This window comes from Calidris pugnax, unplaced genomic scaffold (assembly GCF_001431845.1).
Source record: "Calidris pugnax isolate Ruff unplaced genomic scaffold, ASM143184v1 scaffold38, whole genome shotgun sequence".
In the NCBI taxonomy this organism is placed as follows: domain Eukaryota; kingdom Metazoa; phylum Chordata; class Aves; order Charadriiformes; family Scolopacidae; genus Calidris; species Calidris pugnax.
This window is the reverse complement of record NW_015090995.1, coordinates 12983875-12996078: the sequence shown is the minus strand read 5'-3', so window position 1 is coordinate 12996078 and position 12204 is coordinate 12983875. Positions and strand designations below refer to the sequence as shown.

At 48.2% G+C, this 12204-nt stretch overlaps 1 protein-coding gene across 1 annotated transcript; it reads left to right on the top strand.

Moving 5' to 3' along the window:
* The first annotated feature begins 63 nt into the window (after positions 1-63).
* FGF16 (fibroblast growth factor 16) lies at positions 64-11715 on the top strand. Its single transcript, XM_014954989.1, has 3 exons — positions 64-349; positions 6536-6639; positions 10733-11715. Exons 1-3 carry the CDS (start codon positions 64-66, stop codon positions 10976-10978), a joined length of 636 nt encoding a protein of 211 aa, XP_014810475.1. The 3' UTR covers positions 10979-11715.
* The last annotated feature ends 489 nt before the right edge of the window (positions 11716-12204 follow it).

Genomic DNA, 12204 nt, shown 5'->3' with positions numbered 1-12204 from the left:
GCCGGCGGCAGCGCGGGGCCGGGCGGCCGCAGCCCGCGCTCTGAGGGGCCGCTGCGCTCCGCCATGGCCGAGGTGGGCGGCTTCCTGGGGGCGCTGGACCCCGACCTGCACGGCTTCCCCCCCGCCCTGGCCGGCGGCGGCGGGGGGCTGCCCCTCGCCGACTCCCCCGGCTTCCTCAACGAGCGGCTGGGGCAGATCGAGGGGCGGCTGCAGCGGGGCTCCCCCACCGACTTCGCTCACCTCAAGGGCATCCTGCGGCGGCGGCAGCTCTACTGCCGCACCGGCTTCCACCTGGAGATCTTCCCCAACGGCACGGTGCACGGCACCCGGCAGGACCACAGCCGCTTCGGTAAGGGGTGCTGGGTGGGTGCCCGGCCGGCCGGACCGGGAGCAGGTGCCCCCGCCAACAGAACTAATTACCCCGCTCCTATAAATCATCCCGGGACGGATATAATTAGGCTCCTAAACAAATGTGCTCACTCCCCAGCAATGCGGGAGTTTTTATTTCCAATTTCCTACTCTCCCGGCGCTCGGCCCTTCTGCAGGTGCACAGAAACGTGCCTTAGCGGGAGGAGAAAAAAAAAAAAAATATTAAAATATTTAAAAGAAAAAAACCTCGGGGAGGGGTGGTGTGTGTGACCAGCTCTAGCAGTGCCTCTGAAGTTAGCGGGGAGAGAGGCAAAAGAAAGGAGAGAGCACATTGGAAAAAACAATTCTTAGCTTTTCTTGTGGTGTGTCGCCTCCCCGCTCCCCCTTTTCTTTTTTGGCCTCCGCAGAGATTTGTGAGCTGATTTCTTTTACTTGCATGAATTCATTTAGAAGAGCGTCTCCCCAAAGCAGGCAGGGGTCGGTTGGCTGGATGGGTGTCAGAAGCTCGGTTCGGGGAGGTTGTTGGAAAGGAAAGGGGGAAGCTGAAGGGGGAAAAACGCTTAGGGGACCTCGGAAAGAAAGGCGAAGATGGAACAATAGGCAGAGCACCGTGGATTTACCTTGCCACCCGGGATACAGCTGGAAGACTGCAGCGCCCGTATTGGTGTCACACAAGAGCAGGGATCTCTAATGAGACTATATGTAATCTTCAAAAAATGCATCCCAAGCCACAGGCAAAGAAGTACAGTAAGTTTGAGCACAGCTAAGAAAAATTCCCGCTACTTCAGCATCTAGTGCAGGTGTCTGTGTAAGCTATCAAGTCCCATGGCAGTGATCTCAGCTATGTTGTCAACAGGTTGCAAGAAGTGCTCGCAAGACTTTTTATAGTTTTCAAGTGATTTAACTCCTTGGTGAAAGGAATTCTTTTTTTTGCCTTTACTTGTTTGCAACCGGCCCTTTCTGCTCCGTGAGGAACGCTGCTATTGTTCGTAGATTAAGGGAGGTTTTTGGAACAATCGGAGAAGCTTATCTCTGTACTGTGCTTTCCATAAACACCAGGTGTGTGCATAGCATGTCCCTGCCTAAATCAAGAAAGTCATAACCCGCAGGTCAGAGTCGGGTACTAATAGGCTCGTGGGCAAAGCGTTCTTTAATTACCTCCTGAAAGAAGTATGTTTTTAACCTTTCATGCTGCTGTACATGATGGGGTTCCACCTTGAAAGAAACTGAAAGCAATTGCATCTGTTTGATTTTAGTTCAATCTGCCACATAGTATTTCTATCAATTCTTTTTACTTATCTTTTTGCAAGTAAACAGCCAGTTTCAAACGGCACCATTTGCCTCAGTTCCATGTTTTACAAAGACTGAGTAAAATAAGTGTATTTCCAAACAAGCTTTGGAAAAATGTGTTAAATGGGCTAAAACTTTTCATGAATTTTGCACGCTTAAGCTTAAGTCACACAGCGCGTTCAATAAATCGAAACATTGGCATTCCCTAAGTGTTTTAGCAGTCAGCATCCAGCTACGTAAACTAGACCAGACTTCAGATATAAAATATTATAGTTTTCTGCTTCAGGGTTTTCCCAGAGGCAGTGTAAAATAAATAGTTATTTGTTGTAATTGCAAGACAAAGCCCCAAAGGATTAGACTGGAATCCTCGTGTTCAGATAAAGTTGGACTAAACCTTGCTTCAGCAGAGACTCAAAGCAATAACGTATTGGCACACAGTATTCACCATCTGCATTCAGTAGCCATGAATATTTAAATTCCAGTGTTTCTGGTATGGTTCGTATTAGGATGTCATGTATCAATGCATTCCTAAATTTTGCATGCAGCAGTCAGAAAACAGTAACTTATTACAGAAATAGGCAGCCTGAGCGATTCTGGGGAGCTGCAAAACTGGTGAGGGATACAGAGCTAGACGAGGGTTTCGGGGTAGCAGTTTAAAGCTGCCTTAAATCTAGAGGCATCTGGAGAAATACAAATCCAGCATGGTGGGTTGGTGGATCAAGCCCACATGGCTGGAAGGTGCTCCCTGACACCATGAGCAGATAATTAATGTGCTCCACGGATGGCTGTGACACTGCAGCAGAGGCATGTGTCCAGCTGCAGATGGGGTGTAGGGTGGAACCAGACTTTGCATCCCTACCTCCTAATACTGGAAGGGGTTCAGGAAAAGATGGACAGTATCTACACCCTCCCATGCTCAGCCATCCCAAAGGTTACCAGATGTGCAAGACATCCAAGTCTTCCAGAGAGGAAAATAAAGAGCCAAAGCCCTGCTGGTGCAGAACAGAGTACCAGGGTCCTGATGCCGAGGGCTAAGGGAGGGATTCTTTTCTACCACAGCGTTGAGGGGATGTGCCTGTAGGACACAGGGGAGGCAGCAGCATCGTCTACCCACACTGCCTGAGCAAGCACAGTAACTATTCCCTCATCTGTCGAGGACTGGAGCATTCCAAAATAACACCTGTCTTTGGAACGCGATATTTTATACTTGTAAAAATACAGATGCATAAAAGAACAATGGGGCGCAGCTTATTTTTCCTAGAGGAGGCTTAATACAAAATTTGATGAAGCCCTCCACGATCATTGGAAGAAAGCTCATTCTCACACTAGAGAAATGCCCAAATCCGCTCTCTGAACTGGCAGCTCCACCTAAGTCATCCCAGAAAGAATAAAGTGGTTTCAAAAATGAATCTGTTCTCACTGCATCTGCTAAGAATCTTCCTGTACAAAGAAATAAAGGATGGTCAAAATCTGGAGGGGGTTTGGACTGACATTAGTGCCCCTATGAGAATCCTTCTGAGAGTGAAACGGAGATATTTGGCAGGAAAATCCCTGGCGGGAGGAATTGCTCCTTTTCTGCCTCGTGTCTGTTTTACAGCAGCATTAAACAAATGACACCAACGGTGTTACTCTTAACTGCAAGTGAGGAGAGAAAGAGGTCTTGAGTTTCTTCTGCAGACTAATAAAGGCAGCAAATGAAGCTCTTCTCAGCTACAAACCTGCTAATGGATCTGTAACACAGTCTCCTAGAGAAGCTGGTGAAACCTCCAGAGAAAGTTTTGCTGTAGATTTTGACATTCAGAGCGTAAGTGCACCTGTTGCTGACCAGTTGTTGAGGTTTTTAGCCCAAGCTTTAGGTTTGTAGCCATTAATACAACATCTGATGTTTCTGTACCCCTGCTCCTGAATACAGTCATGTAAGAAGAGACAGGTGCAAGGAGCTGAATTGGTCTTTGAGGGATGGTTTATAGTAAGGCGAGAGTGTGCGGGTCTGGCCGTGGCAAAGCTCAGGAGATTATTCAGTGCTTTGGTGGTAAATGAATCCAGCCAGAGTCTTAATCAAATCTCTCCAAATATTATCTAGAAAGGCTGAAGGACAAACCAGAATGAATAATCGAAGCAAGAAAAAAAGAGAGGCAAGTCCTGGGGAGAGGAAAAAGAAAAAGGAAAAGGAAATAAAAAGCATGTTCTACCACAAAAACACACCGCTACAACTGGAAAGAAAATTCTTGAGCTGGCCCCAGTGGCCGCTCCCTGTGCTGCTGGAGATCAGATGTACGAAGCTGCAATTTTGTCTAGCAATTGGAGTGAGTTAAGGACAGGATGGATATCCGCCCACATTTTTTCAGCCTTCACTCTGTCTCCTGACTTCTGTGGGTTTAAGTTACGTTCTTAATGCAATTTCAACATAGTCATCTTCTGTGCACGTCTCTAAGTGCCACTCAAAGAGATTAGAAAAAGGGAATATTGCAAGGGACGTTGTTGGAAGAGATTTTCATGGGCACATTGACACACTGAAGAAATGTTGTTTGCAAAATCGGCAAGTATTCACTCAATCTGCAGCAGGCGAGGGGTGTCTGACCCACCCGCTCAGAGAGGGAAGATGCTAATGCTACTCTTAAGGAGCTCCTGGGTTGCTTCTTACCAAGTCTTTGGAGACCTGGGTTAACATGCCACGTACAGAGCCTGCTTGTTGGTATACTCAAGAAAAGCTCTTGGTTTCCCTCCTTCAGACATCCCTTGGTTTCTAAATGGGACCAGCAGCATTTCCCTGCTTCCCAGGAGTGACAGAAAACAAAAAAATATCCAAAAAATATCCTGTTGCTGAGGACTGTGTTTGTACCTGTAGGAGGCAGATGATCACCCCTCATACCATGACTCTTCCCTCCCCATTTGTGCTTCATTTCAGATAAGAAACAACAATATCTATGGGGGAGCGGGCAGAGCCGAGCCAGGGTCCTGGTGTGCCTGCCTGGCTTGGGAGGGCTGCCTTCCCTGCCTGCTCCTGCCATTTCTGAAGGCAATATGTGTCCCCAGGCCAGGGCGTGTAGCTGGGCATATTTCAGCCTGGAAAATGTCTGTACTGGTCCATAAAGTGTGTTTTGTGTCATTTGCTTCCCTGCTTGTCTCGAGGAATTGCAGTTCTCAAGTCCACATCTCATCTCCCCCACCCTCAGCACCCGTTGGCTGCAGGGAGGGCTGGATTCGACACACGAGCCCCAGAGCAGGCAGGGCAAAAGGAGGACAAAAAGTCTGATAAAAGGTAGGGAGGCTAATTCCTGCAGCCATCTTAGCTGCCAGCATCTGACTGATGAGTCTGAGTTGAGCGAAGGAGGAGAGAGGTGTCCATTGCCGTCTAGGTCTGTCCTATATTTAGGTGGTGATGCAGTTACCATCTGAGAGTTATCGCATCCCCTCCTGGCCGAGCAGAAGACACATGCCCCAAGCTGAGGGGTGACCGGGAGCTGCGACTGCCGCTGAAGTCAGACGGCTCAGGTGGCCACTCGTCACGCGGTGATTTTAGACTCCAGGCACACATTTAAGAGGAGCTCTGAGAGGTAACCTGATCAGAGCAGCAATTGCTCAGGACTGGCCGTTTTGGGAGCTATATTAAGAGACCTGGAGCCACGCTAAAGGTTAGAGCAACTTTGTCCACCTGTCAATGGAATCGTCCAGTCATTAGGTGGGACGGTGAAAACCCTCTTCCTTCTACTGCCACCTCCAAGCTAATTAATTCAGTACTGGACATGGGCAAAGACTACCCATGACTTCTGGCTAGGGAACATGTGATATCCATGGTCTAACACAGGCCCACTAATACCTTCAAGAGGTTTTCCTGTGAAGTTTGGTCTCTACCACATGTGATGTTGGCTTTGTTCAAACCAGTTAAAAACACACCTACTTAGGGGCTGTTTGCTTTTAAGTGTTTCACCAAGGGTTCTCCTATTACAAGTCTTTCCCCCATCAAAGCAGCTGCTGTCCCCCTTACCGGCAGCAGGGATGCAGCAGGCAGCGTGGCAGACCCCGCTAATTTCTTTGCCAGAGGAAATGAGGCTGCCCCTCGTTAGTTACAGTGTCCGACACCATCGTTGGAGGCTGAACCCAAGGGTAAAATGGTTGCTCTGGCAGGGCCAGGGATGGCCAGGACCGATGCTGGGGCAGCAGTGGGACTTATGGGGCAGGAGGGGGTGTCTGGCAGTAACGGTGGCAAGGGGTGATGGAGGAAGGACCAGGAGCTCCCCAGCTCCAAAGGGTGCAGAGGAAGATGCATTTCTACCTGCATCTATTTGAAGATGGATTTTATCCCTGCAGTTTCTACATACCATTAGGGGGTGGCAAGTACCCCACTGGAGCGCCAGGACAAAGATGGCCCTCACAGACACCTCTTCTAGTGCTTTTTACTTATTTTTGTTGAATTCATCAGTTTGAAACATGTAGGACTATCATCTCAAACCGGAAGCGCCATGGTGACAAAAATCACTTTCCTTTTGCTGAAAAAAAAAAACCCAGCCTGGTAACAGCCTTCTGAAATTTCTAATGGGCCAGGCACATGTTTCTGCATCTGCCTTCTGGGTGATAATTAGGAAAAAACCCCTCAAAAACCAAACAAAAAAAACCTTAGCCAAACTTTTCTCATTAGGAAAGGTAATTCCTCTTGGGCAAGTCAAATTGACAATGCTGGGGAGAAGCGTAGAGTAGAAAGCAGAAGATTGCACACGATATGGAACTATAGATTTAAGAACTGTGTCATTGTAAATAAGGAAAATGGGGTGTGCAGGAAGCGCTGCAAAGGTTGGGGAAGACTGATTTGCATTCGGCATTGGAGCCTGGTGTCGGTTTTATTCTCTGTATGATTTGGAGTTCTTTTCTGTTTCAGGGATTTTGGAGTTTATTAGCCTGGCAGTGGGGCTGGTGAGCATCCGTGGGGTGGACTCAGGACTCTACCTCGGCATGAATGAGAGAGGCGAGCTGTATGGGTCGGTAAGTTTAAGGTTTTGTGATTACAACACTGTATAACATACACAGCAACCCAGGCTGCGGGGCCTCATCAGTGTCATGAGCTGTGTCTGTCACAGGCCTCCAGATTCCTTGTGCTGCCACATACCTCCATGGTGCCACTGCAGTTATAACAGAAATGCTCTGTATGAAATAGGGTTGTGCCAGGAGGATGCACGTATGCGACGAGAGCCCATAGTGGTGCCCAGTCCCTGGGCAGTGCCTGGGGAGCTGGGGGCGCTTATCGAGATTTTGGCTTTCAGAAATGGGGGGGCAATGGTCAACTAAAGGCAGAAGGGAAATTTAGCACAAAACCAGGGAGACTGCTTCTGTGTTTTCATCACCTGAGTAACGTGTCCATTATATTCTCCATGTGATCAGAATCTGCACCTATCTGCAGTTTTTACATTTGTGTTATAGCTCTTTAGCTAATAACAGAAGCTGAAGTTGTGGTCTGAATGTTATTTTTTATAATATTCTCTACAACTCCTTTTAGGAATTATGGGGGGTTGCTCATAATTTTCTAGTGGTGCCCTTTTCAAGCTAAAAATTTCTTTGTTTTGCCAAAAACCAAGTGTAAACTGTGTTAGTTTTTCACTCCACACAAACTCCCAAATACCTATAAACTCTTCCTAACATCACTTACAGCAGATTCTGCCTCATCCTGTGCTGCTGTAGGACAGAGAAAGCAGAAGACACCCTCTTTCCAGTCCAGGCTCAGGTTTCTGGTGGCAGCTTGTGAGTTTGTCATTTGCTGTCTTGGTTTCAGCCCCTTAGACCTGTGGCCATTTTTAAGTTTCCTTTTCCATAGCTGCTGCACTGCATTGGTGCTTTTTCTTCAGATGGCCCATTCCCTTTAATTCAACCCATCACCTGTGTATGATCTTTTTAAGTGCCTCTTTCTAGATAACAGCATTACCCCATGTGAGGATACTGACTTTTGAGGCTGTATCACAGTAAATTTAGAATGAAATAAAATAAACCAGTTTTAAACCAAAGCCCAAGGGCATGTACTTCTTCTAACCACATCACATCAATCTCACAGTATAGAAATTTAAACTCCTGTACTCTGCATATAGAGAAGCCTTCAGAAAACCTCTGCTTAGCAAACAGTAAACCATGAGTTTCCATCATCTTTTCTTCTCCCATTCTCATCCGATACTGCCACAGACCCTTTCACTATTTAAATTGCAGTTATTGATGTTCATCTGAGATAATCAAATAGTAGCACGCACCGATAACTGGTCTTTTTCCATTTCATTTCTGTAATAAAATCTACCCTAAACAAAAGCTAAATGCGGAGACAGTGGCTAAATTACGAATCGGCAAGATAGATAGATAAAAAGTAAAACCACCAGGATTCCATAAAACACAAAAAAACCCTTAAAGCCCACTTCAGAAAGCAGGGCTGGACCAGCAGCACCTCTCCTGCCAATCCCCGAGGCTGCTTAGCAGCTCCCTGAGTCGCAGCTTTTACTTGTGCCTGCTGAAAAGGTGGACACGAGTCTGCATATTCCCTTCTGGGCTTTCAGACCCTGCAGCTCGGGTTATAAATCAACAGTCTCATGATGGGTTAATTACATTCTAGGGCCTGTGTTCCTGTTATGACACAGAAGCAAAAATAGGATAACATTTTATAACACTTTGTCTGGAAGCAGAACTGACCTGAAGATGTCATGGTGGGAGTTTTCTCTCTGTCGCTGCATCTCCTACACCAGGCAGTGAACGGGCGCTGCGGGGACACGGTCAAACCGCTGATCCAAACTGTGCAGGAGTCACGAGCCACATCCCCAAATAGCCCTGGAGTTTTAAAATCTGGGATACGTGGGTTGTGCAATGATGGCTTTTCGAAATCGAAAGCCACTACAGTATTCATAATTAAAGGTCCATAAAACAGCGCCTGACAACAGCATTAGCATTACAATGGTATTTTAGGAGATTGCAGTACGGCAGTATCTTTAAATATTCAGAAAGTTTATCATTTCCCTCTCTGCCAGTTTTGCCTGATCTGAGTGTTGATACAGCCAGAGCCAGCCATCGCTGCAGCGACACGTGGAGTCCCCTCGGGACGGACAGACAGACAGCTTCTCTGCCTGTCCCTGTTAACCTTGTACCGGCGTTTCTGTTAAGCTTTCTGCTAATTTCAGAAACACAGCAAATAACTTGAAGCAGCAAAAATCACAGACAACACCTTGCACACTGCCTGTATGGCATCGGGCTCAATGGGGACATCCCAGGGCTTGGAAAGAAAGAAATCACACCTTGCAGAGTCACCCCAGACTCTCCAAACGTTTCAGACAAACACTGTACCTCTGACCAGCCCAGTGAAGAGCAGGGACACTGGGCCAAAGCAGCAGAGCATGAGTTCAGCTGGTCAGCGGTTCCCAATGTATTCTGAGTAGCTGGCATCACAGAATCACAGAATCTTCTAGGTTGGAAGGGACCTTAAAGATCATCTTGTCCAACCATCAACCTAACTGACAAAAATAGACACCCACAAGGGAAAGGAATCCTAGGGAAAGGAAAAAAAGTCTGTGCTTATTGACAGATCTGGGAAGAGAAACCCGTGGTTCCCAGTTCCCCAGGTCTCAGATGGCAAGGGTGGTGGCGTAGGCTTATGGAGGGCTGACAACTCACCTCAGGGCTTATTTAATTAACAGCAAAACATTCAAAACAGGTTCTGAGTGCAGGTGAGGCCCTGGATCATATTACAAAACATCTACTGCAGGCAATAACATTCACTTAGCACTCTGTAGCCACAGATAAGACACATTCCCTCCCCAGATAGTTTACGGTGTAGGTACAGTGTTTGTAACATCATAGCATCCTACGTTTGCAGACTGCCTTTCATCTGGAAGGACTCCCACGTGCCCCCAGCAGCCCCCCTGTGGGACGGGCTGGGATGGAGGGTGCCTACAGCATGGGGTCCCTCTGTGACATGGCACAGCAGTGCTGGCAAAGCCACCCATGTCCCTGCAGGGCAGGGGGACAGCCGCTGTGGCTGGACATATCCCTGAAGCTGGCACGGGGGAGATGGGAGGGAGAGGGTCATGATGGAACGATGGTGATGAACTGAAAGGCCATCATTGAGTGTCATAGAATCATAGAATGGTTAGGGTTGGAAGGGACCTCAAAGATCATCAAGTTCCAACCCCCCTGCCATGGGCAGGGACACCTTTCCCTAGAGCAGGTTGCTCAAGGCCACATCCAGCCTGGCCTTGAACACTTCCAGGGATGGGGCACCCACAACTTCCCTGGGCAACCTGTCTGCTGCTGACAGACTGCAAGGGTTGGAGGGAAAGGCTGGTTGTGGCTGGTGGTGACACCAGTGCCATCTGTCCCCCTTGCCCAGCACAGGATGTACAGGCCATGGGCTGGCACACGCTCACCACATCAGCTATCACCACCATAAACCTTCCCCGGGGTTAGACATCCCCGGAGTGCTGCTCCCCAGCCAGACCTCCCCGGGTCTTGTTATGGCCTCACATCACAGCTCTTGGGCTCTTCAGAAGATGAAAGGCCTGAGGAACGCTTTCATTCGTGTGGCAGCGCGTGCTCCTCTGCGCCTTCCACTTTCAAAGCGGTGCTTGCTCCCCTTTAAACCCTTCAGAGGGGCTGCCCCTCACCCGAGGGGGTGGGTTTGGTGCCTGGGCTGCTGCTGGGGGACTTTGCTGCAGGTGGGCAGCCCCTGCAGAAGACACGACCTGGCCACCCCAGCAAAGCACCAAGTTGCGGAGACCTGTCTGTCAGGTTTAGAGTTTTACTGCAGCTCTGTTTTGTGTTTTTTCGTGGGGCACCTCTGCAAAATGCACACCCACCTTCTGCTCCTCCTGTTGTCTCCTTTCTCCTCCCACCTCAGAGGTCTTTGGCTCCCGGCTCGTAGGGCTTGTGCCCGTTCCCAGCTCTCACCCAGGGAAACATCCCCAGCAGCGCAGTCCCGATCCTCTGGGGAACCAGGAGGAGGTAGTACCTAGGAAAATTACAGGAAAATAAAGCGAAGGAAGGAGGAGAAGATTTATTTTTCTTAATTTTTCACACAAGTGTCTTTTTCTTCCCCTCCCACCTCCCCCCCCCGCAGAAGAAGCTCACCCGGGAGTGCGTTTTCCGAGAGCAGTTTGAAGAGAACTGGTACAACACATACGCCTCAACCCTCTACAAGCACCCCGACTCGGAGAGGCATTACTACGTGGCTCTGAACAAGGACGGCTCCCCCCGAGAGGGGTACAGGACTAAGAGACATCAGAAATTCACTCATTTTTTACCCAGGCCTGTGGACCCTGCCAAAATACCTGCGATGTACAGAGACCTCTTCCACTACAGGTGATGTTTCCTGCAGCTGCCCCGACAGTGTACATACTTGGGCTCCCAAGCTTTTCCCCAGAGCACTCTATTAATAGTCATTCCATCATTCCTGTAAGCGTAGCCGACATAGGAAAGCACTTACATTGAATTCAGACACTGCTGTTCCTCCTTGTTTCAAGCGTATATCGAACCTGGGTTATTTATGGGGGTGGGGGTAGGGGAAGGGAGGGAACCCTACGTATAATCTTTCATTTTCATTCACTTTCTTTACGCGGTTGCTACAAGAGAGGCCAAATATTCAATGTTATGGTCGCTTAAAGGAACAAGCAGGCGAGCAACCCTGATCACCAGGGGGGGAAATAAAAACACCTAAAAATGAAGAGAAGGAAAGAGAACAAAAGACCACAGAATTGCTGCGGATGCTGCTGCGAAGCTCGGGGTGGTTACCTGCTCAGAAAAAGCCTTTCGAATGGTACCCTGCTTAAGCAGCCCGGGAGTTTGCTACATGGATGATGTTACATGGACTGGTCCTGTTGCGTGGGGTTTTTCCTGCTGTTGGGGTGGGAATGGGGCAAGGAACATTATTCAGATGTAAGCATGGATACTGTGCATAAGGACAAAACTATTTATAAAATGTATATGATATTTATTTTATATATTTATTTATTTCAAAATAATTTTATTTTTAATGAGAGATGCTATGACCGGATTTTCACCAGGAAGAATAAGGTCCTACTGAAACAGGAAAAAAAATGAGTTTTAAGAGCTTATCGGCAATAAAATTGTCTTTATATTGTAGCTTTCTTGCTAGCCCTTTTTTTTGGCACTCTTTAACAATTATCTCAGTATTTCCTCATCAATATGAATATTAAGACCACCTCTAAAAAGGCTTCGTGTGGTAAAGATAAATTACCTAAACTCCAAACTCTTCTACAAGGGTGACATCAGATTATACCTGGAATGGACCTTGGAAGTGGGACCCTCCTGAAATGAGGGGCTGGGGGTCTAATGAACTGTAATTTCCAAGAACTGCAAATCCAGCCCTTTCCTTTACTCTGAAACGGGCAAAATGGGTCCTCACACCTCGCCCAGCAGCGGGCACAGCTCGGCTTTCCTGCTCATGGGATGGGATTGCCCAGGAACGTGAGGCGCCGTTGCTGTGGAGGGAGGAACCCGGTGGGCAGGTCGGTGTCCTCGGGCTGTCCCTCACCTCTGTGGTCCCTCGAGAGCCCGGGAAGCACCGGTGCA

Bases quoted from the DNA above. Each gene is read 5' to 3' on its own strand.
- FGF16 (XM_014954989.1), top strand. From the start codon at position 64: ATGGCCGAGGTGGGCGGCTTCCTGGGGGCGCTGGACCCCGACCTGCAC. The intron at 350-6,535 runs GTAAGGGGTGCT...TTTCTGTTTCAG, and splicing joins GCAGGACCACAGCCGCTTCG to GGATTTTGGAGTTTATTAGC. The intron at 6,640-10,732 runs GTAAGTTTAAGG...CCCCCCCCGCAG, and splicing joins GAGGCGAGCTGTATGGGTCG to AAGAAGCTCACCCGGGAGTG.